General features: G+C 43.4%; 1 protein-coding gene across 2 annotated transcripts; it reads left to right on the plus strand.

The window, feature by feature from the left end:
* The first annotated feature begins 349 nt into the window (after positions 1-349).
* Positions 350-20,501, plus strand: rnf41 (ring finger protein 41). Of its 2 annotated transcripts, none has more exons than XM_072697484.1 (7): positions 350-476; positions 5,735-5,833; positions 12,651-12,764; positions 14,750-15,021; positions 16,045-16,180; positions 16,432-16,535; positions 17,465-20,501. In XM_072697484.1, the coding sequence occupies exons 3-7, from the start codon at positions 12,675-12,677 to the stop codon at positions 17,817-17,819; spliced, it is 957 nt and encodes a 318-aa protein (XP_072553585.1). In that variant the 5' UTR covers positions 350-476; positions 5,735-5,833; positions 12,651-12,674; the 3' UTR covers positions 17,820-20,501. The 2 variants fall into 2 exon arrangements, with proteins under 2 accessions (XP_072553585.1, XP_072553586.1); XM_072697485.1 differs by lacking the exon at positions 350-476 and adding an exon at positions 520-642.
* The last annotated feature ends 290 nt before the right edge of the window (positions 20,502-20,791 follow it).

Below are 20,791 nucleotides of genomic sequence, written 5' to 3' on the forward strand. Positions count from 1 at the left end.
TTTTTTTTTACCTTTATCTGCTCCAGAGAGTCCTATTCTATTGGCAGTTCTTGCCAGTACAGGGACTAGACATGCTGTGTGTGTGTATGTGATTGCTCATCTGTGCCAGCAATGGGTGCACCTTAAAGTAGCTGCATGCATTCATTACAAAGGATGTCCACAAACATTTGGACATATAGTGTATTTTGACTGTATTGTAATGGTCTAGGTATAAATGATGTGCAGAATAGATGGATTAGGTAGTGTGGTAGTTATATTAGGTCTGTTCGGACCGAACACGTCCACGATATGCAGATCAGCCCTCAGAACCACTGCCTTATCAGGCTGACCCACAGAGCTCCATGTGATGCTCTCCGGAGTGACACACATCCGTTCAGCTAAGGAAGAGCGAGGCATCGTCTCACAGATTGAGCCCAATGAAACCCTGGACATCGACATAATCACGTCAAATCCAGGACGTCTGTCTGCACGGGCAGGTACTGTAAATCCTGGCATTGCTCTGCTGAAGGGTAAGAGCATTTAAAGCCCATTAAAGGTCCGGAGAGCGCAGAGCGCAGAGCGCAGAGCTAGCCAGCCCTCCACTAACCAGGGAGAGCAGTGGCAGCTAGCTGGCTTGGGTGCTTCTTCCTTACTGAATGAAAGGTAGCAAACTCATTTGAGCATTTTAATAACGATACCAGGCAGTTAAGGATGCTTTTATAACCTCCGAGCTGACGGTTTGTGCCTTATTAGACAGCCTAGGTTGCTAGCACTGCGTTAGCTGCGTTAGCTGCTAAGCTGCTAAGCTAGCTAGCTTGGCTTGGTGACGGTAAGCGCTGACGCAAATCGCTGTTTTTACTCCTCGTTCGGATCATTTTTGGGTCAGCACTTCAGCAGCGCACTGTCTCGACAGCTAACACATTTTCCACATCGCTTCAGATGAGATTGAGAGGGTATCTGTCTTCCTTTTTCCTTCCCAGTCTCTGTTAGCTGCGCTAGCCTGGCCATGCTGCTCGGCTCTCGGCAGTGCTAGCTGCTGCTGCTGCTGCTGCTGCAGCCCTCCGTGACTCAAGAACCAAGATGTAGATACTGGAGTGGGGGTCTCTTTATTGAGAGGTGGGGGTGTGTAGATACGTTAAATACTCAGATATTTAATGTTAGTTTTGTGTTTGTTAGTTTGTTTAGCAGGTTTTAACATTAGCCAGCCTGACCGAGCTAAGCTAGCTCAGCTGTGGATGAGACTCGGCGCTGGTCGATGTTGGGTTGTTGGAGCTAAATATTTACCTGCTTTTGTGTTTTTCGATAAATTGTTCCCTCCAGTTCACTAATCCCTTCCTTTCGGGTTAATAGATCATTCCCGTCTAGTTCATCAGGCCCTTTAATGAATCGTTTAACACCCCTAACAGCTCCGGATTGATCAGTCCCTTTCCATCCAGTTCAGCAATCCCTTCCTTCCAGTTTAATAAATCGTTCCCTCCAGTTTAATGCAGATCTTCCCTCCAGTTCGATACATCCCTTCCTTTCAGGTTAATAAATCGCCTCCATCTAGTTCAACAGTCTGTCCCCACCGGTTTAATAAATCGTTCAACAATCCCTTCCCACCAGTTCAGCAATCCCTTCCCACCAGTTCAGCAATCCCTTCCCACCAGTTCAGCAATCCCTTCCCACCAGTTTAATAAATCCCTTCCCTCCAGTTTGACAATCCCTTCCCACCAGTTCGATAATCCGTTCCCTCTCCAGTTCAGCAATCCCTTCCCTCCAGTTTGATAGATCGCTTCCCACCAGTTTGATAGATCGCTTCCCACCAGTTTGATAGATCGCTTCCCACCAGTTTGATAGATCGCTTCCCACCAGTTTGATAGATCGCTTCCCACCAGTTTGATAGATCGCTTCCCACCAGTTTGATAGATCGCTTCCCACCAGTTCGACAGATCCCTTCCCACCAGTTCGACAGATCCCTTCCCACCAGTTCGACAGATCCCTTCCCTCCAGTTCGACAGATCCCTTCCCTCCAGTTCGACAGATCCCTTCCCTCCAGTTCGATACATCCCTTCCTTTCAGGTTAATAAATCGCCCCCATCTAGTTCAACAGTCTGTCCCCACCGGTTTAATAAATTGTTCAACAATCCCTTCGCTCCCAGTTTGATAAATCCCTTCCCACCAGTTTGATAGATCGCTTCCCACCAGTTTGATAGATCGCTTCCCTCCAGTTTGATAGATCGCTTCCCTCCAGTTTGATAGATCGCTTCCCTCCAGTTCGACAGATCCCTTCCCTCCAGTTCGACAGATCCCTTCCCTCCAGTTCGACAGATCCCTTCCCTCCAGTTTGACAGATCCCTTCCTTTTGGGTTAATAAATCGCTCCCATCTAGTTCCACAGTCCATTTAATAAATCGTTTAACAACCCTTTAGCTCCGGATTGATAAATCCCTTCCCTCCGACCCTAGTTTAGAGGAGACACTTTAGTTAAACTGAGGCACAGTTTATTAAGTTAAAATTTGTCACATCGAGAGACCAGATAAAACAATAATGATTTATTAACCCAAGCGAACTGATTGTTAAATGAAGGGAACTATTCATTAAATTGAAGGAACAATTTAGCTAATTAGCTAAGAGTGTTACATTAAAGGATTGATTTATGTCAAATTTTTGTTTCTACCTTGATACTTCAGATGCTCTGTAGCTTTACCTGTAATCAGCGTTATTAATTTACAATGAAAACTGTAGTCCATTAGTTACATGGCGTGTCTTGTTTCTGCAGGACTCTGCAGGGCTACATGTAGGTGACTGTAAAGCCTAGTTAAAATAATTGGTGATCCATTTATTATTGTCTCTGATTTGCTTTTCAGTGAAGTCGTCCCAGTCAGGGAGAGGAAGTGTCAGGGAAAGGTGGGCAGCAGCCAGTTACCAGTATTACTGCATGTAAACATGATGCAGAATGTGTGGAGCACTGTTCACAAGCTAGTTTACCCTTGGTATTATTTATGGGATGGAAGGTAAATTGTAACCGCACATCTAAATGCATCATAAGCAGCAGTAGTAGTATAATGCATCTTAATAAGCCATTGATTCTGCTAACTATGAGCTACACAGGATTGCATCGGGCCGTGTTTGTTCAGTCTGTGGAGACTGAAGAAGCAGAATTGCTAAAATTAGTAAGTGGCACATCATATCATACAGATGGCACGTGTATTTGAAAAGTGGGTACCTTACTCAAAGGGAAGGACCATTTATTCCAAATACAGTCAGTCATCCTTGATGCGTTCGGTTGGATTCGCTTCTTTGGGTGCTGAAGCTATAAGGCTAGTCTTTGCCAGTCGAGTACCTTTGAAACTGGGGAAACTGTGTAAATTAGATTTTTCGGGCAGCCGTTCCTTTAAAATGCATCCCGTTTGAGAGGGGTACATTCTGAGCATTCCTGACTCTACCCCCCACCCCCCACCGTCTGTGTTGCCATGCTGAAATTAGGTCACCAGCATCCAAATGGGACACATCGCCCCCCTTAAAGTCTGTCATATGCAAAAAAAAAAAAAGAGGTACTTCAAAAGCAGAGGATTTCCCCCCACCCGTTTAAAAACCAACCCAAGCAGTTTATGCCCTGTCAGCTTCCGAATCGATCTGCAGTCTGTAGACTGATCAAAGCTCTCGGCTTCTGTTTCGGGATGCATTGTTAGGGAGGAAGCCGATACTGCTGGATTAATGTGCTTCCTGTGAGGATACATAAAACTCACCACAGCCCTGCCAGCCATATCTGCTTTTGTTTTTTAGCGTCTGAGGATTAGTACGGACTAATCTGTCAAAAGAAGACGACTACTTGCGAAACAGCTGGGCTGGTACGTCCACAGCTGGAGCTGTGTTAGGCTGAAAATAGAAGGTGGGGAGGGGGGGGGTAACATAGTTGGTTGTATGCTTTTGGTAGGAGTGGCAGTCCCAGTAAAGGACATTTAGATTTGACCTGTGTGTCAGACTGAGGTGCCGCTGGACTAATGTGCTAGTTGCCCTACTGTAAGTTAATATTTCTCCTAATGCTGGTCCAGGTGGGCATGCCTCCTATTTCTACATCGCATACTGATGCTGAGGTGTTCATGGATAAATCTCAGAAATTGGTAGAAGCCCAGAATGCCTGTATTGGTGTGTCCCTGTTGTTATTCTTGCCACATTAATAAAACCACACAGTAAAGACTGTTTTAAGCCTGATCTGGGTCCGATCCTTTGTTTTTGCCACTGTGTTCTAGCAGAGGCACCATTCTGGACACCATTACCGATCGCTGTTCACAGTCCACAGCCGTGAGGAGCATTCTGAGAAGATAGGAGAACAGTTTGAGTGCTTTGACACCAGATATTTGTCTATATTTGTCTACCTAAACCACATAGGGAAAATATAATCCCACCATGCCTTTACTCTTACGTTATGGCTGGTAAGAAGTGAACCCATCACAGAAATGCATGGTTTTACTGACGGGAAAACCTCACGCCACCTTTGGTTTTGAACCAGAATTGAACTGTCACATTCCCAAGACCCAAGAGGAAGAGGTTAAACGGATCAGTCCAGAATGTCTGATTACAGCAACGTTTAGTAAAAACTGTGATATTACTGTGAGATTGGATCAGATCAGTATCGACCAATGCTCGCGTTTAGGTACTCAGATCGGATGTATTTTGTCTGATCAACCTTTGAAAAAGGGTCATGTCACACAAACAGATGTAAAGGTGGGTGTACAAGCTATTGGTATAGGTTATGAATATGCAGATGTTACAGATGACTATATATTTTATTTATTTATTTATTTATTTTCTATTGTATATTATGATTGATATTGTTTATTTTAAAGTATTGCTATTTTTGGCCCATTCTTGCCAAATATATGCAGATATTGAGCTAGGATATGTGAACAGGCCGTCTACCCTTACCTGATATTTAAGCCTGTATTGGAAGGCACGTTTACGTTCACTCTGCAGGCCCTGATCAGGCCGTGATTTCTAAAGTGCTCTTTTCATCTCCAGCTGCTGTGATTGTAATCTGTGTTGCTTCATAAATGGTAATAATGGCTGGGCACGGAGAAAATCAATACAGAAGCAAAATAGGATTTATCTGATGGACGCAAGGCTCTCAGAAATTCACTGTTAAGAGGTTCACATGATCACTAATCCAGTTAAAGATGGGCTTATAAATTGTGGCCAAAAGTATCCAGACATTGGATAGTTGGTGAATTCCGCTACCTTAAGCCGTTTAAGATGTTCTGGAGAAGCCGCAAATTGAGCCGCAGATCATGATGCCCAGTGTTAATGGTGGACTTCTTTACAGTACCTAGTAGAGAAATGGTGAGGTTCAGCGTCTTCATCTTTGATGGATCGTACTCTTTCACAAAGTTCTGCTAGGCTGCTCTTTGGGTTGCGAATGTGTTCACATTAGTTCTGTAAATGAGTTCAGAAAATGGAGCTGCTCCAACGTCTTTGGATATTATTGAGGGAGTCAGTGGAAGGTCATTTGCAGCTCCAGATGAACTGTCAGATATAAATAAACATTAGTCAGTGAGGCCTAAATAATGGTATGGAAAGTAAGAGTGTGGTAGTAGATGATGTAGCATTTAGAAAAATAGCAGAGGAGCTAGAGTTCCTGAAACGAGTCTGTTTTTCAAATTGGATCAAAAGCTGACCCTTCGTTACGCTTTCATATTAATATTTTAGATTGCAAAATGTTTTGCTTTCAGAGCTGGTTTTAATGGACTCTAATGGATGTTTATTTTTCCATTTAGGAGTGATGAGTGTTTCATAGGAGGCCATCTCCTCCATCTGACCCATGAGGAAGACGGAAGACTGACCACCAGAAAATATGAGGGCAGTGCTTGAGTGAGGTAAGAACATTTCTCCCCCTAGAATCAGTGTCTGCAGTTTTAGTGTATCCAACTGGGTGAAGCGCTGTATTATAAAATAAAATAATAATAATAAAAAAGATGATAATAATAATAATAATAATAATAATAATAATAATAAAGGTAAATAGTACATATATAAATAGATACATAAACAAGGATATAGACAGTCATTGCAGTTTTTAACTTGGCAAAACATCCTAGCAACCACCTGGGCAACCATGACAACTCTACAGTAACCACATAGCAACTACCTAGCAATGCTATAGCACTCGTCTAGCCAGTGCTTAGCAACTACCTAGCAATGCTATAGCATCCAAACACTTACCAACTCCATAGCAACGCTGTAGCATCCATCTCATCAACACTTAGCAACTATCTAGCAATTCTATAGCATCATTTAGCCAATACTTACCAACTCCATTGCAGCTACCTATCAGTGCTATAGGATTCATCTTGCCAACACTTAGCAACTACTTAGCAGTGGTATAGCATCCGTCTAGTCAACCCTTTGCAACTAAGTAGCCATGCTATAGAATCTATTTACACACACTCAGCAACTACGTAGCAATTCTAGATCATCCATCTAGCCAATACCTTCCAACTCCATAGCAACCCTGTAGCATCCATTTTGCCAATGCTTAGCAACTACCCAGCAGTGCTATAGTATCCATCTCGCTAACATGTAGCAACTACCTAACAATGCTATAGCATCCATCTAGCGAATACCTTCCAACTCCACAGCAACCCTGCAGCATCCATCTTGCCAATGCTTAGCAACTACCTAGCAATGCTATAGCATCCATCTAGCCAATACCTTCTAACTCCATAGCAACCCTGTAGCATCCATCTTGCCAATGCTTAGCAACTACCTAGCAATGCTATAGCATCCATCTAGCCAATACCTTCTAACTCCATAGCAACCCTGTAGCATCCATCTTGCCAATGCTTAGCAACTACCTAGCAATGCTATAGCATCCATCTAGCCAATACCTTCCAACTCCATAGCAACCCTGTAGCATCCATCTTGCCAACGCTTAGCAACTCTAATCAACCGCCTATAAACATCATAGTGACAACCTAGCAATACTATAGCACTCATCTGGCAACCAGTTATCAACACTGTAGCTACCACCTGGGATACCATAGCAACCACTAAGCCTACTGACCTACTGAGGATGTTTGTGGTTCTCCTGAGTTGTAAAAGGTCTGAAAGCCGGGTCCGCTCTGTGATCGATGGCTGCAGATCCCTTTAGCACTTTGTATGGATACACATGCGCTTACAGGTTTGTCTGTATTCATCAGATCTCTCTGAGAAGTTGCTTATGTGTCATTTTGCAGCTGTGAAAGCCAGCGTTTGAAATGAAGCTCAGAGCGAACTTCCAGGCCTGTTCTGAATTATGTGCCTAAACTTTTCCAGTAAACAAACACCTCGCAGAGCAGAGCGGTAGTGGGCGTTTTCAGGATGAGTTGTGAAACTGTAACCTTAAGCAATCCAGGGAATGTAGTTCAGCAAACTATTTGCACATTGTTCTCTAGACTGGTGGGGCTTTAATGTGCTTGGATTTAGTCAGCCATTGTGAGATGAAAGGTTGAATACGACACTGCGCTCAATTTACAGCGTGCATAAAAAGCGGCAGAAATGCCAGTCGGTAGTAGTAAGGGATTTACTGTAATTCTGCCGCTTCAGGTGTTCTTGGAATGCTGTTGTACAGATCTTCAGCAGTTCCTTGTGGGAATTCTGCCCCTTGATTTGGGGGGGAGGGGGGGGGGCTGTACAGATGCATGGTCATGCTGAAAAAGCAATGAGGGGGCAGGGTGGGTTTTAGTTGTGCTGCAGCTCTCAAGAAAACACTGCATCTATTTATAGAGGAGAGGAGCAGGCTGCTCGGCCTGAATGGGTATTTTCTTTGTTTGTTTCTGCCGATGGCACATCTGTAATTAAAAATCCCCAGTGAACCGACGTCTCTCCTCAAATTGACTCCTATTGTTTTAACAAACTCAGAAAAAAAAATCAACTCAAAATAATAAGAATTTTCATTTCCTCTCTAAATTACTGGTGCTGTGAATTACACACCTCTGACAGTAAGGGTTTCCTCCTTGCACACCTCCCATGAAATCAAGCTTTTGGTCTCTTACTGATGGTAGATGCTGTACTCTGTCCGCAGCTTTGGCGAGAGGCAAAAGGCTTTAGGGAACAGTGGGACGGCTGATTTCTAACATCTGAGATGTTTTTAAAGCCCTTCCCAGACTCGTCTTCATCTACAGCCTTCTTTCTAAAGCTCTTTGGATCTGGCCATGATGGTGATCTTCATCACTCTTCTTCATCACATAATCCTCTCCAACCATGTTCTAACCACCCCTTCAAATTGATGCATTCAGCTACTTTAGGTTGAATCCTTTGCAGGTGCAAACACTCGGCTTGTCTCTACCCTGTAGAGAAGTACTGCCAGTAAAATAGGACTCTCTGGAGTCTCTGGGGAACCTCTTGCCACCATGCTGCCTAATGCCAGGTGTGGGCTAGAGGTGTGTGAAGCCCCCCAGCATTGAGTGGTTCTCTAAAATGATGGTGGTGTTAGGGATGAGGTGGGGGTGGTGGTGGTGGTGATCATCCCACATTCTGACCTCACTAACACTCTTTTTGCTGAACTTGCGTCAAATCCTTACAGCAATCCTCCCCCAAAATCTAGCATAAAGCAGCCTTTGGATAGTTAGAGACAGACTGTTTTAATACCCTTAAAAATAAAACACAAACAATGAATAAGCAGGTGTCCCAATACTTTTGTCCATATACTGTATTTATTTTCAGACATCTGAGAATGATTGGGTTGCCTGTTCCTCTAAATGTCTGCCTATTCGTTCTTGCTGACTGTCTAATTCTGACCCTACAGAAGCCTGTTCTTACAAACGAGCTGCAGTGTGAAAATCTGATCTGTGTAATGCTGTGGCTGGTGTTGAATTTCTGAGAACTGTAGTGATTAGTAGGCTAATATACAGTGACGTTCACTACATAGCATTGCTTCAGTTGTACAAGCTTGCAGATGCCTGACCAGCTCTGTGCTCACGTGATGGGTGGCTTAGGCTTGGCCTGAACGTCCTCACGCTGAGAGGGTGCAGAATGGTGGAGGTGAGGAGGAGGTGCTTTGACTGTACTCACACGCCACTGAAATTTGCTTGTGTGCACAGCTGTAATGGTAAAAATACAGTGCCTCAATGCAGTTAGCAGTGGTGCTCACTTTGTCAGACTTGCCCATGTAGAACTAATGATGAAGACGAATAAAATCTAGCCTCTCACAAAGTCAGCTCGAGTCCACTCCAATATGGGGCATAGTGCTGTGACTAACGATTATTATATTATTTTTTAACGATTAATCGGAAGAAGAAGAAGAAATAATCGACAGATTAATCGATTATTAATTGCCGAATTCAATGAATTGGATCAAAAATGCATTTTCATCTCTTTATTTAAAAATATTACATTGAATAACAAAGCAAATAAGTGCATACAGTCATTTAATAAAAGATAACATTATTACATTTAATCACATTTATTCATAAATTAAATAATAAAGAAAAATAAGTGCATTGCTGATGCAAACGCTGCATGGAAGTGAGACCAGATGAGTTGCCTTTAGTTTGTATGTAGTGTCTTCACTCATGCTTAAAACCTGAAGCTTAATCATTAATTACCACCATTGTGTAAAAGTTGCATGTTATTATAAAGCACATTTAAACACTGCTTAAGCAAATTAGACTGATAATAAAAGTAATACACACACATACACACACACAAACACACAGTCCATCACTGTCATTGTCCAACAAGCAAAAAACAGCATGTGCCGTGCTGTGTTCGCACAGTGTGAGCGCGCCGTTACGTTTCCTCACTTCAAACCCGGAACAAACTCTGGATACTGTAGTGACTGTGCTCCCACACTTTAGAGGATTTAAGCCGAATATTCTTTTCTGCGTCGGTCAGGTTTCATTTTTTGGAATATATTTACTTATTGATATTAAACTTATTTTGAAGATTACGCTTCCGCTCTGGCTCGCTCTGTTCAACACTCTCTTATTTATTAATTTTTTTCCAGCGTAGACGAAGCGGATATGACCAGGCGAGTAACACAAATCGTGCAACACAACGATTCCATAATGAAATTCATTGCCAACACTTTTAATAATCGATTATTGCCGATTATATTTTTATTACCGATTATTTTTATCGTTTCCTTGGTGCAGCCCTAATGGGGCACAATACATGGATCAGGACGTCCCGAGTAAAACCACAAGCTCAAATACAGTCATAACTGGTTGAAATGTCATTTCTGTTAACGAACACATCTCTCCCCTTTCCCCTGCAAGTGTTGGGAAAGCACAGAAGGAGGACTGTGAAAGGACGTGCTGTGCGCTTCATTTTTTTTATTGTACTGTATTGTATTACTTTGGCTTCGGCACACCCAGTGACAGTGAGGGAATGGGACAATGTCAAGGATGCCGTTCACACAGCTATACGCTCTCTGCCAGCCTGTTCAGAAGCCAGTTTGTGCCGGCGCTCAAGAGGCCGTTCCTGCTTACTCCTGCCCTCTCCCAATGCTCTGCTTATACTGGGGTCCAGGCATCAGGATAAATTGAGATTACGGTGGATTCATTTCACATTAAAAAGAGGTGTCTTTCAAAGCTTTGGGGGGAAGCAGGAGCAGGAACAGGTAGCCGCTGAAATACGATGCAGTCTGCGCCACTTAAGCATTGCACAGCCTTATTGAGGGCTCCAGTGGGCAGAACAATGGTCACACATCACTAGTACAGAACATCAGTAATCTCATACTCAGCAGCCCTAATTTACACACACATACTTGGCCAGACACACACGCGCACACACCCCACTGCATCTCATTCCTGAGCGAGGCAAGCAGTCTGACTCCAGAGCAGGGTCGCTAACAGGAACAGCGAGAAGGTCATCTTTGTATAGGAACCGCTATCGCATTACCAATGTTTGTACAGGGGCAGTGGAGTGAGTCCACCACCTCACAGAGACATGGAGGCGAGGTTTTAAGGGAATATTCCAGCGTTTAACAAACTCTCCATCTGCTTCATCTTTAACTTGCGGCCCTGTAAAATATTCAGACATCAAATAAAGATCAGACGTCTCGACATGTCAGGTGAACAGTACAGAGAGGTGGAGGAAATCTAACTATACGCATGCATTTTTCTTCTTGCAAGGAAAACATTAGAAGGCCCTCCACATTCGTTACTTCTTCAAATGAGTAAAATTAGAATCAGCTGCAGAGGCTTATTCTGGAGGAGTCTGAGGTCTTATTAAACTTCAGACGTTTCGTCTGGTCTGCTCCGGATTGTTGAAGTGAGTGGTGAAGAGCTCTCTGAGGCCTTCAGAAACAAGGTCGTAGCAGCAAAGATCTCAGACCAGTTAGAAATCAGATATTCCACTGTCCATTAGGGGTGTGCGATATAGACCAAAAATGATAACCCGATATTTTCTGGGATTCTGCTGATAACAATAATTAGACGATATGTAAATGTCCTGCGTTGTGCTCGCTTGTTCTACTTCTTTATGTTCTTGAAACTATACTTCCAGAAGAAACAGTGCAGTCGCATAATCTGATGATGGCTGTCTCTGTCAGAATATGTGACTGCACAGAAGATCTCAAACTACCCACTGAGGTCACAGAATTTGACGGTCACAGGTTGCGGTCCACCAGGTCCTTGGCTGGTTTCGGCCTGTAGTGAGCAGCGAACTCCCGAAGTTTTTAATAATCTTCATATTCAGCGTGGAGGTCAGTTCGCAGAAGGTGAAATAAGTTAGTTGTCGAGCTGCTGTCTTCAGTTGCAACCGATTTTCGACATGGTTTGCAGAAGGCAGTCTGGTGAGAAATCTCTGTTTTCAAAGCAAAACCACCTCCAAGCTAGTGAAGACGAGCCAGGTCTAGCAGCTAAACCTAACGCCGCAGACTTGCAGGGTTTTTGTTGCGCACATTCGCAGTTGTCTCTCCCATCACACTACAGGACGCAGTGGATATGTGACGTTTGAGTGGTTTCTGCAGAGTGAGTGACCTACTCAATAATGTCTGCTCGCACATTATTAAAACAATAATTAAGATCTTATCAGAGACGATACATATTGCACACCCCTACTGTCCGCTCGGTCATTTAAAACAACTGCCAACATGGTCGGATGAGGCTGTCCTTGCAAGATCAGCCCAAGAGCAATCCTACAGTGTCCTCATGACCCGGCTCTACAGGTAGCTCTCGCCACAGCTGATGTCAAAGTACAGCTTCTACCATCAAAAAAGAGAAATACTGCTCTTCTAATGAATGCAGCATTTAGCTACTTTAACTTTCACCCATTGCTGACCCTGATGTGCAAATGCACACACCTTAACCCAGCTTGTCTAGTCTCGGTAGAAAAGTACTGCCAATAGAACAGTACTGTTAGGAACAGATAAACACAAGAGCTGGGGATGAGGTGGGGAGGTGATCATCCAACAACCTGACCTCCGTGCCCATCTTGCCGCTGAATACAGTCAAATCCTCACAGCAATAGTAGAGACAGTAACTCCAACAAAAGCAGGATAAACTCTCTCAATACCCTTGATTTGTGAAGCCGCAATGAGTAGGTGTCCCAATACTTTTGTCCCTGTAGTGTTTTTCTCTAAACATCCTCAACCTGCTCAGAGAAAGGGGCTGTAAAAATTTTTAGTTTTTTATGACCCTAGATGACACCTTCATGACTGGTTTGACCACACCCCTGAAAGTCTGTTGTTTTGATCTTGTGCTTCTGCAGGTGTTGGTGTGCCAGTAATGTGCCATGGGGTACGACGTCACCAGGTTCCAAGGGGAAGTGGATGAGGATCTGCTTTGTCCCATTTGCAGCGGAGTGCTGGAGGAGCCAGTGCAGGTAGGTGTGCTTTACCTGTATGTGTGCCTGAGCGGCTTTAGGATGTTCTCAGCTCATTTGACACAGTTCTTTCCCCCAAGGCTTTTCTTACCATTCACTCCCGGTTCGTTTGGTGTGGCCATTCTTGTTCTGGAAGTCTAAAGCCAGCCTACATTTAAATATAGGTACCAATACACTGATAAGATTCACTGGGAGGCACGCTTTGTTGGTGCTCACACCTACTTTGTTTTAATGCAGACCTATCACACCTGTACACCAGCAACAGAAGAACCATGGTCTTCCAAAAATTGTGGGACTTGGTCGTCTTCTAAATGATCATTGGTTCAGATCGCTTCTGTTGGACTGCAGTATTATGGTGTACCTTCAAGTCAGACCGCTTATTTTATCCGGGAACGTCTGCGGTACAGATGCTCATTGCTCCTGGATCTCAAGGACTGATGTAGTGTGGTCTGCTTGCCCAGCCAGTCACAAATGAAAATGGGGGTGTTACCCACTACAGTACACTAACATGAACGCATTAAGAGGTTTTCAGGCACCTAAGCACCCTATCTAAAGCCATATATTTCTGCAGTGAGAACTCCAGACCCTATTTGAACAGATGCAGGTAAACCTAAATCCAGTAAAAAGGAGGTACAAGAGCTTCTCATTCTGAAGAAAGAAAGTAGATGAGATCTTGTCGGTGAGCTAGTCTGAAGAACAGAGCTCGGTTCCTCCAGGTTTCTCCTGGACGCCCCCCAGTCCAGCCAGCACAGCGTGGAGGATGTGTTCAAATCAATCAGCAGCAACAGCAGCAGCAGCTCACCTGATTTACCATCATTAAGCCCTGATTTACCATCAAACCAGGTGTTGATCTGAGGAGAACTCTAAATAATACTAGACTCCATGAGGAGAACTTTGGAGATGTTCTAATGATGAACACAGTGATTGAGAACCACCACCACTTTCTGTAGGAGTGTTATCAGTGTTTTACTGAGGAAATAAACACTTACTGCCCAGATAAGCAGCTTTTCAGTCGAACATGCAATCATTTAGACCCAGGAAAAATGATGCGCTGCAAAAACCCCAAACTCTAGTGTGGACCTTAAAACACGCTGCTTGCATGTTTTACTTGGATTTGGCTCCTCCTTTAGCTAGCTTTTTCTCTTCTGCCCTGCAAAAACACTTGGTATGAGTGCCGTGGTGTGAGCTGCACCTTTTTTCTTTACTTTCTCTGATCTCTGGAAAATGCTTGTGGACTATGGACCTCATCTGTATCATCACACCTCCTCCCCATACAAACACACTCTGCACCCGGCACTTACCACTGGAGACCCTATGCTCAGTCTCACTGCACCCATAAAGAGTTTCCCCCACCCACACTACACCTGGACCCGCACCCATCCAGTGCGTTTTGTAAATAATGTAAACATTCAGATGTTATCAAACCTGTACATTTACCTGCTTTTACCAGTGCAGTGTTGTAAATAGAGTATGTATATGTGTAGTAGAAGTTAATGTGTAAATATATTATATAAATATATTAATTATTTATTAATATTTGTAAATTTGTATTCCTTTTTTTTTTTTTTTTTTTTTTTTTTTTTTTTTTTTTGTATGGCTGTGAGGGACGATGCACCCAAGTTTTTCACTCTGCTTTACACCTGTGTAATTTGACATGACAACAAGTGATTGATTTGAAAATGTTGCTTGTGGACACAGACCAATCTCTCTTGTATTAAACCGTTGGATTTACTGGAGGATGCAGAGTCGCTGTGCACTTAAAAGGACTATTTTGAGCAAAGTGGTGAAGCATCTGATGAGACGTTCTAAATATACCATTATGATCTGCCTCACTGACCCAGAATTGATTTGTAGAGTAGTTTGAGATGCTGATTAACATGATGCCTTAAAAAAGCCTTTATATGAGTCTCTTGTCTCCATTTGATCAAAATTACAAATAAGCCTTGGACCCTAATCAGTCTCTCTCTTTTTCCGGTCTCCTTCAGGCCCCACATTGTGAGCATGCCTTCTGTAATGCTTGCATCACACAGTGGTTTGCACAGCAGCAAATTTGCCCGGTGGACCGCACTGTGGTGACCCTCGCCCACCTCCGACCTGTGCCCCGCATCATGCGAAACATGCTGTCCAAGCTGCAGATCTCGTGTGACAATGCAGGCTTTGGCTGCACTGCGACGCTGCGCCTCGACCAGCTGCAGTCGCACCTTAAAGACTGCGAGCACAACCCCAAACGGCCCGTGACCTGCGAGGAGGGCTGCGGGTGAGTGGGTTTCAGTAGATTATGAAGGAGGAAGGCGGGTGTGTGCCCGGTGTACTTGGAAAATGCATGTTTTCAGGCAGAAGTGATGAATTATCATTTAGAAAGGAGCTGCTTGATCAACTGTTGAAAGGAACGGTGTATTGAATATTGGTGGCAAACCTAGTATATCCAAAACGCCAACTTTCTTAACTTTCAATGGAAGTAAGTGTAAAAACAATTTATTCTAAGGAAGGAACGAATGGGCTCGGGTTCCTGGCATATTTTTTAAGTCAAGTGGGGTTTGTCATTTCAGCTATATACAGAGAACACAGTGAAACGAAACAACGTTCCTCCAGGACCATGGTGCAACATACACAGTGCATACAGAACACAAGTGCAACACAAAACAAGTGCAGACAAACAACACAGTACAGACAGAGAATAATAAATAATTGGGGGTAGTGTTCAGAAGTTGAGTTGAGTTGAGAAGTCTGATGGCTTGGGGGAAGAAGCTGTTGCAGAGTCTGGTCGTGTTGGACCGGATGCTGCGGTACCTTCCTCCTGATGGCAGGAGGGAGAACAGTCTGTGTGAAGGGTGGGTGGAGTCCTCCACAATGCTGGTTGCATTGCGGATGCAGCGGGCAGTGTAAATGTCCATGACGGAGGGCAGAGAGACTCCGATGATCCTCTCCGCTGTCCTCACAATGCGTTGGAGGGTCTTGCGGTTTTAATGGGTTGGGAATCTGCTATTTTAATTGCAATCTAGTTCTGAGCCATTGTTTTAACCTCAGAGCGCCATCTGGTGTCCTCAATACACACGTCTGTAATATGTGTATCTGCATGAACTGATTTTTCACAAAAGCACTTGACTGGTAGAGAGATTGGTAGTGTTCAGTGTTCTGCTCACCTCACCATTTAACAGTTATTTTCTTGCCACCTGAGCCCTGGCTCACGTAAATCAATGCTAATAAAACCTTTTTATTATTATTATTATTATTATTATTATTTATTATTATTTTTTATGTCTCATGTCTTCATTTCTAGGCTGGAGATGCCCAAAGACGAGATGCCGAACCATAACTGCATCAAACACCTGCGCAGTGTCGTGCAGCAGCAGCAGACCAAGATCGCAGACCTGGAGAAGACGGCAGCTGAGCACAAGCACCAGCTGGCCGAGCAGGTTAGACCTGTGCACGGTGCTCTGTATAAGAAAGCCGTCTTTAATCAGAGCTCTGGTCCTTAAAGAGGCTCTTTATTGCGTATGAGGGTTCAGAGTGAGAAACAGCAGACTCGCACTAACAGGACTGTGCGTGTTGATGAACAGGCTTTCACAGAAACAGTCCTGGACACTTTGGTTTTGGAGAAATGTTAGACGTAGTGGCGCCGGTAATGGATTCAGTGTTGGTTTTTGTTTTGTTTCATTCTGTGCAGAAACGGGACATCCAGCTCCTCAAAGCGTACATGAGGGCTATCCGCAGCGCAAACCCCAACCTACAGAATCTGGAAGAGAGCATAGAATACAATGAGATCCTGGAGTGAGTGCTGTGCTTTCTGTTGTCTTTTATTTTCTTCTCTCCAGGTTATTTATAGCTGAATGTTCTGAGGTGGGCGATAACTGTGTGTGTATATATACATTGCAAAGCTCCCGGTTAGAGCCATTTATTTCTGCAGTTTTGCTAAATAGAGTAAAAAGTAACTACAGTGAAGATGGGGGTGTTACCCACTACAGTACACTAACATGTACGCATTAGGCATATTGTAGAGGTTTTCAGGCACCTAGGCACCCTATCTAAAGCCATATATTTCTGCAGTAAGTGGTTTTGCTTTTGAGAACTCCAGACCCAATCAGAACAGATGCAGGTAAACCTAAATCCAGTGAAAAGGAGCTAGAGCTTCTCATTCTGAAAGTAAGTAGATGAGAAAGTAGATGAGATCTTGTCGGTGAGCTAGTCTGAAGAACAGAGCTTGGTTCCTCCAGATTTCTCCTGGACGCCCCCCAGTCCAGCCAGCACAGCGTGGAGGATGTGTTCAACTCAATCAACAACAGCAGCAGCAGCAGCAGCAGCTCACCTGAGTTACCATCATTAAGCCCTGATTTACCATCAAACCAGGTGTTGATCTGAGGAGAACTCTAAATAATATTAGACTCCATGAGGAGAACTTTGAGAGGAGATGTTCTAATAATGAACCCAGTGATGGAGAACCACCACCACCACTTTCTATGCTAAAATCATTGCATGGTTCTGTATGACATAATTGGATCAGTTATAGACAACCTGTGAACAAGAACCAGCGTATAGTAACTGCACAGTAACCAGTAACCTGCTATTATGCTTTTGAAGGAATTAATATGGCTGTTGTTTCTTTGCATACCTCAGCAAAAGGAAAATTCTTATACATTAAATATTTAATGAAAAACGGGTGATTAAATTGTTAATAAGCAGGTTTTTAACTCCTTTTCCAGGTGGGTGAACTCCCTGCAGCCTGCCCGGGTGACCCGCTGGGGCGGAATGATCTCCACCCCTGACGCCGTCCTACAGGCAGTCATCAAACGTTCCCTTATCGACAGCGGCTGCCCGCTGTCCATCGTCAATGACCTCATCGAAAACGCTCACGAGCGCAACTGGCCGCAGGGCCTGGCCACTCTGGAGACGCGGCAGATGAACCGCCGCTATTACGAGAACTATGTGGCCAAACGCATCCCGGGCAAGCAGGCGGTGGTGGTCATGGCCTGTGAGAACCAGCACATGGGTGAGGATATGATCCTGGAGCCAGGCTTGGTGATGATCTTTGCCCATGGAGTGGAGGAGATCTTATAGTGTGTACTGAAGGATGGAGAAGGGTTGAGGAGTTTGGGGGCAAACAAAATATGGAGTACTGGCTTAAGAGGGTTTTACTGTGAGTCAATGACCCCTCTTTAAAAAAAAAGGAAAAAATAAAAGTCCTAATTCAGATCCAGTGTTGGGACGTTCCTGGCAGTCTTTACCTCATATTTAAAAGAAGTATACTAACACGGGATGAAAACAGAATATATATGAAGGAACAGAATCAACTGTGGGCTGAAGAAGAAACCCTCCAGCTCTCCTGTTCTTGTTCTTGCCTTAAAAGGAACATTTTCAAAAAGTGGACCCTGAAGAAACCTGCTCTGAAACCTGCTCATAATCATGATGATCTAATGGAGTTTTATCATCGTCAACACTGACGCAATGAATTGAAGTGATTGTTCACCCCTTTGCCATTTAATGCTGTCTGTCATGGACTGATGAGAAAAATGCCCAGTCCTGATGCTTCACTAATGTAAATGGTCTGATGATGTTCTTTTGTAAATATGGAAGATAAAGAAATATAAACATATATGCTGTCTATTCTTGGTATAATAGAATAGTTAACTTTTTTTTTTATTTCCCCCTTTTTTTGTTGCTGTTTTGAGTCATATGCTTTTTTTTTTTTTTTTTTTAAGTTACCGTGAATCTCTTGGCTCCTTTTGCTTAAAGCCCCAATTAGGACTGCTGCACAGATGAATGCTTCCGAATAACAGCTTAACCGTATATAACGGGTACATTTACTCTGCAGGCTGTTGGTAAATTGGACGTGAGTCTGGACCATGACACTGTTTTGGCAGTTCCTAATTAAGGCTTTAAGGCAGCACTTACTGGCCTAAGCCTGTATTCACAACGCATCTCCGAGATGCTGATCAAAACCTCGAGTCTTCTCTTATTTACTTTGAACAGATCCTAGATCAGTACTCCTTGCCGTGTACAGGCCCGGGTAACGCATTCTTCTCTCTGTCTGCACAGCAGAGGTATTCGACTGACTTGACAGTAACCTCTTCAGCGTCTGGGAAAATGCTGAGTGTTTGCTGTCAGTTGATGAGGGAAGATGGAGCAAGTATCTTGGTTGTTAATGGTGTGTGGAGACCACAATTGTTTTACCTCTTGGCTCCAAATCCAGCTGAAACCACAAGCATTATGAACCGCAGTGTGGATGTATGACCCCGTCTCATTCACTTTCCGCTTGCTAGTCTCTCGATTCTTGCAGCTCTTTGGGCTTGGCTTGTTGGAGCAGCATATGTTCAGATGAGTGGTTCCTGAGCATTTACTGTAATCCAGAGAGCAGAGCAGATCAGAATAATGGCCCGTCATGGCTTAATCTGCATTGTTCAGCCCAGTTCGAGAATGATTGATTGGTCTGCTGCGCCTCATAGCCTCTGTTGGGATGTAATGGGGAAGATCTCAATTCTAGAAAGTGCTGCAAAAGAGGTTAATAAAAAAAGAAAAGGTAGAAATCCAACATTATCTGTGCTGTGCAGATTATAATTATTATTATTATTATAATTACATATTTTTGTTGCCACTTGAAGTGTTTAGGACTTTTTGGCTTGCTTTTATTTGGTGCAATTGATTCCTCTGTTGAGGAATAGTGATTGATTTAAGAGTTTATTTTGCATATATATATATTGTCTCGATATTTTGTTCTGTACATAGTTGATTTTAAAGAGGGTCTGGTGTAACTCTTGTGCTGCCGTGTTGTTTCTTTCTCAACCAACCAAAGTGTGTTGTAGTGACTTGCGATCATTGTGCTTTTTTTTGAACTGTTGGATATTGTCCTGCTTGTTTTTTTTGTTTGTTTGTTTATTTTATTATTAATAATAATTTGCGCCCAGATGCTCAATGTGTCATTTATGGTAGCCACCATAAGTGCTCCAGTTTAGCTACCAAGTATTTAACAGAACATTTTGAATGTTTCTGCTCAGCACTATTCAAAAACCAACCAGGGAGGGAAACCGTGTGGCTGCAGGTCATTGCAGACTTTGCCTTATAAGCTGTGCTCTTCGTTCTACACGACTTGTATATACGGCCCCTTTTCGTTCGAGGGGGGCACCACATAGCTCACTTATACTGCTCATTCCTGGTCTGTACGTCACCTGTCCCATGAATTCTGCAAGTCTGTCAGCAGATTTTACACGTATGGTCCTGCATAGTCATATTCCAGTCATACTCTGGTCCTTTAACCCACTGCAAAGGGAAACGGAGCTGAAGTTCCACTGCTTCTGTCTGATCGTGCTCCGCTGAAGTGTGCTTAGCTTGGTTCGTGCTACAGTCATACACTTTCACTCAGTGCAGCTCGAGTCCTGAACTGACGGTACAAGCATTTAGATATGATTAGTGGGATTTCCTTTTTTTAATTATTTTTTTGAAATAAATAAATAAATAAATAAATTCTGACCTTCTGTTACAGGAGAATCTCACAAGACCTGCAGGACCGCTTTAGGCCTGTGGGAATAATCTTGTGGTGGTGTTCTTGTCTTGTCCCGTCTTGTCTGAGATGAACTGTTGGATTGGGAAGACTTCTTATCAGCGTGCAGTGTCTTCTGTGGACGTGGCACATTTTTTTTTTTACTTAAAATTTTTTGCCCCATTCGTTGCTCATTTGTCTTTTCTTCTGGCTTTTGTGCTGTGGAATATTGACATTATTAATAAACAGCAATGTTTATTTCAGAATCCCACGCTCTCTGCTATTATTATAATAGTGCAACACATTAAAAGTCTCAAGTTTCTGATGACCATGTTGTGTAGAAAGTGGTGGAGGGGATTACGCATGTTTGATTTGTGACCTGACTTGGCCTTTATCTTTTCAGCAGTTCTTCCCCTGTTTTACCACAACATGGCACTAAAGTGCTGCTTTATTTCCCTGAACTGCCTGCTTTTTTTCCCTTAAGATTTTCTGGCCAGATCTCTTTCGCTGCATTGTACCTACACTGACAGTAATATTTCAGACAGGCCTTTGTGCT

This window comes from Salminus brasiliensis, chromosome 14 (genome assembly GCF_030463535.1).
Source record: "Salminus brasiliensis chromosome 14, fSalBra1.hap2, whole genome shotgun sequence".
Classification (NCBI taxonomy): domain Eukaryota; kingdom Metazoa; phylum Chordata; class Actinopteri; order Characiformes; family Bryconidae; genus Salminus; species Salminus brasiliensis.

What these genes read in the sequence shown, in the direction of transcription:
- rnf41 (XM_072697484.1), top strand. Translation starts at nt 12,675, where the DNA reads ATGGGGTACGACGTCACCAGGTTCCAAGGGGAAGTGGATGAGGATCTG. An exon ending in ACCTGCGAGGAGGGCTGCGG is followed by an intron (nt 15,022 to 16,044) that starts GTGAGTGGGTTT and finishes CTTCATTTCTAG; the next exon opens with GCTGGAGATGCCCAAAGACG. An exon ending in AGCACCAGCTGGCCGAGCAG is followed by an intron (nt 16,181 to 16,431) that starts GTTAGACCTGTG and finishes CATTCTGTGCAG; the next exon opens with AAACGGGACATCCAGCTCCT.